The sequence below is a fragment of the Hippichthys cyanospilos genome, chromosome 7 (assembly GCF_059441005.1).
Source record: "Hippichthys cyanospilos isolate Australia breed blue-spotted pipefish chromosome 7, RoL_Hcya_1.0, whole genome shotgun sequence".
NCBI classification, from domain to species: Eukaryota; Metazoa; Chordata; class Actinopteri; order Syngnathiformes; family Syngnathidae; genus Hippichthys; species Hippichthys cyanospilos.
The window spans coordinates 1235001-1237500 of NC_142375.1; the positions used below are offsets into that span (position 1 = coordinate 1235001).

The window sequence follows — 2500 nt, forward strand, 5'->3', positions numbered from 1 at the left end:
AATACGTGTTTCACACTCAAATTTCGTTTGCCATGAGCAACAAAAACCCTAATAACTCCAATGTTCAAGTCTTAAAAATTCTGAAACTTTACAGATAATTTACTCATCATAGCTTTAAAATACCTGCATGGTTGATTATCAACTTAACGATAGCGCCACCTAGTCACAGACAAAAATGTCAATTTTTAAACTTTCATGTGTTGTGCTAAGCCCGTCAGAGTAAATGTACTGAAGATTTGTCCGGATAGCATTAAGACTTAGAGATTAAAGGTATCCATATTTTATGACTTTGTGATGAAGTGGGTTGTCTGTATGCAACCCCAAATTCGGAGTTTGCTCAGGTCATCTAAACTTACTGTAATTGAGCCCAGGTGATAATAAAATGAGAGTCAGTTCTGACCCATTTGACCTAGAGCTACGAAATTTTTTATGTAGACTTTATGTAGATTTTTTATGTAAGACCTCAAGACCTACAAAAACATCATAGAGCGCCATATTTTAGGATGTACAGAACCAGAGTTATGAATTGTTGAATGTAGCTTTTGGCCCGATTTTGTACATTTTTCGGTACCAAAACCCTTGACCCGATCAACTTCACATTTGAGGTGCTCCATTACCTGACAGAGTGGCACCATTGGGCAAAATTTCATCAAGATCAGCTAATCTATATGATGGGGGCGGGACTTCAAACTACTTGAATCATATTTCCTATGCCACCGGTGTTAAAAACCTTAATATTTCAGTTTTTGCACTGTGCTAATCCTGTTTGAGCAATTTAACGATACCAATAGCGACACCTGGTGCCAGACAAAAGAGTTTTTACACTCTCATGTTCTCTGTTTTGCTGCTTTCAGCAAATTCACAGAAAATTAGTAAGGAGAATATTGAGACAAAGCGAACATTATGAATCTCAAGTTTCATGACTTCAAATTTAGGCCTGGCCTTTACTCCGCCTCAAAGTCCGATGTCTAGCCAGACCGGTAAAACTTAACTTAATTGGATCAAGATGATCTTCTCTAAATTTCATTTTGGGAGTACAATGCCAAACACACTTTTTTTCCTCGTAGTGCGGGCGCCTTCTGGTGGCAGCAAAAAGTTACATTTTCATGTATTGGTACCTTATTGAGCCTGTCAAAGTAATATCACTGAAGTTTTTTCAGACAGGCCTTCAGAAACACTTAATTTTTTCCATCAAATATTACGATGTTTTGATCATGGCCGTGGCCTATTCAGCAGTGCTCATCCATTTATCGTAACAGTAAATGCTGATGTAGTTTGTCCCAGATGATCTCATCTTCACGACCTCACACGTTGATTGAAAGTCAATTCCTTCAGACATCAACAAACATATATTCCATCGTAGTGCTAGAATCACCTCGTGGCAGAAAATATATTACCAAGTTTGCGATTCCAATTACTTAGTTGAGCCCGTTGGACAAATGCGAATAAAAATGTTACCTTTTCTAGAACATTGACCTCTACAGTTCGCCTGCAAATGCACGAATACATTCATACTCAAATTTGTCCATACCTCGGAACTGTTCATCCCTCAACGTGCTCATGTCTGCGAGGGCCCGTTATAGCTGCTTGCAGCTCTAGTATGTATTCTGAAGTTCCTCTTGGAAGCATGGTATAATGACAATGGTCAACTTAATCTTTCCCTCATAGAGCAGCTCTAAATTTATTAAACAACATTTTGTTTTTCTTTCTCATTGACATTCTTGATTTTCGTCTGATATTTATTACTAACAACTTATTAAGAAATTCAGCTAAGAAATGGGCTCCCGGAACGTACCTTGTTTGTATGTAGAGGAGCGTCCGTATTTTTTCCATGACCCGGCAGTGAGCCATGGGACATTAATTGTGCTCACATCTGGTCTGTGCCTCTCACAGTGGGCAGTTTTTAGTTGTTTTTAGTCTTCAGTAGTTGTTTTTTTTTATTATTATTATTTTTAATCATATTTCTTAATTTGGCCAATAATTTCATTTAGTTGCATTCCTAGTCCACTGATAGGTCATATGTTCAACCATCTTTTTTATTGCTTATTTCTACATGAGTCAAAGGTTGTGCTGGACCCTTCTTAGCTGAATTTGGGCGAGGCATGTGGACTAGCCCAAACTGGTCGCCAACCGATCACATTCCATTTCTGGAAATCTAGAGTTTTCGGTCCTTGAAAAATTGATGGTGTAAAATTAAAAACACCATACAAACTCATGGTTTTTTTTTTTATAGGAGTTGCCAGCTGTGGAAGAACTGACTGTGTCACTACCAAGTGATGTAGAACTATTGCCAATAGGAACAGTATCTGGTATCATACAGCAACTTGGTAAATAAACAGACATGCTCTTTTTTCATTTTGTTTATTTTCTCAAGTAAGTCATGATATGCCACGTCTGTTTTGGCAGCAATAATCCAGTCTGTGCAAGGGTCTCCCCCTTTAAATGATGACAGCATCATCTTTCGATCTGATCGACTGGCTTTGGGCAAGGTAGGTTAAAT

General features: G+C 38.1%; 1 protein-coding gene across 3 annotated transcripts in view; it reads left to right on the top strand.

The window, feature by feature from the left end:
• naf1 (nuclear assembly factor 1 homolog (S. cerevisiae)) overlaps positions 1–2500 on the top strand; it is a 38246-nt gene that overhangs the window by 21374 nt on the left and 14372 nt on the right. For all 3 annotated transcript variants that reach the window (XM_088418593.1, XM_088418594.1, XM_088418595.1), the window contains exons 6-7: positions 2234–2327; positions 2407–2489. In XM_088418593.1, the coding sequence (XP_088274719.1) occupies positions 2234–2327; positions 2407–2489 (177 nt within the window). The remainder of the gene's footprint in view (positions 1–2233; positions 2328–2406; positions 2490–2500) is intronic.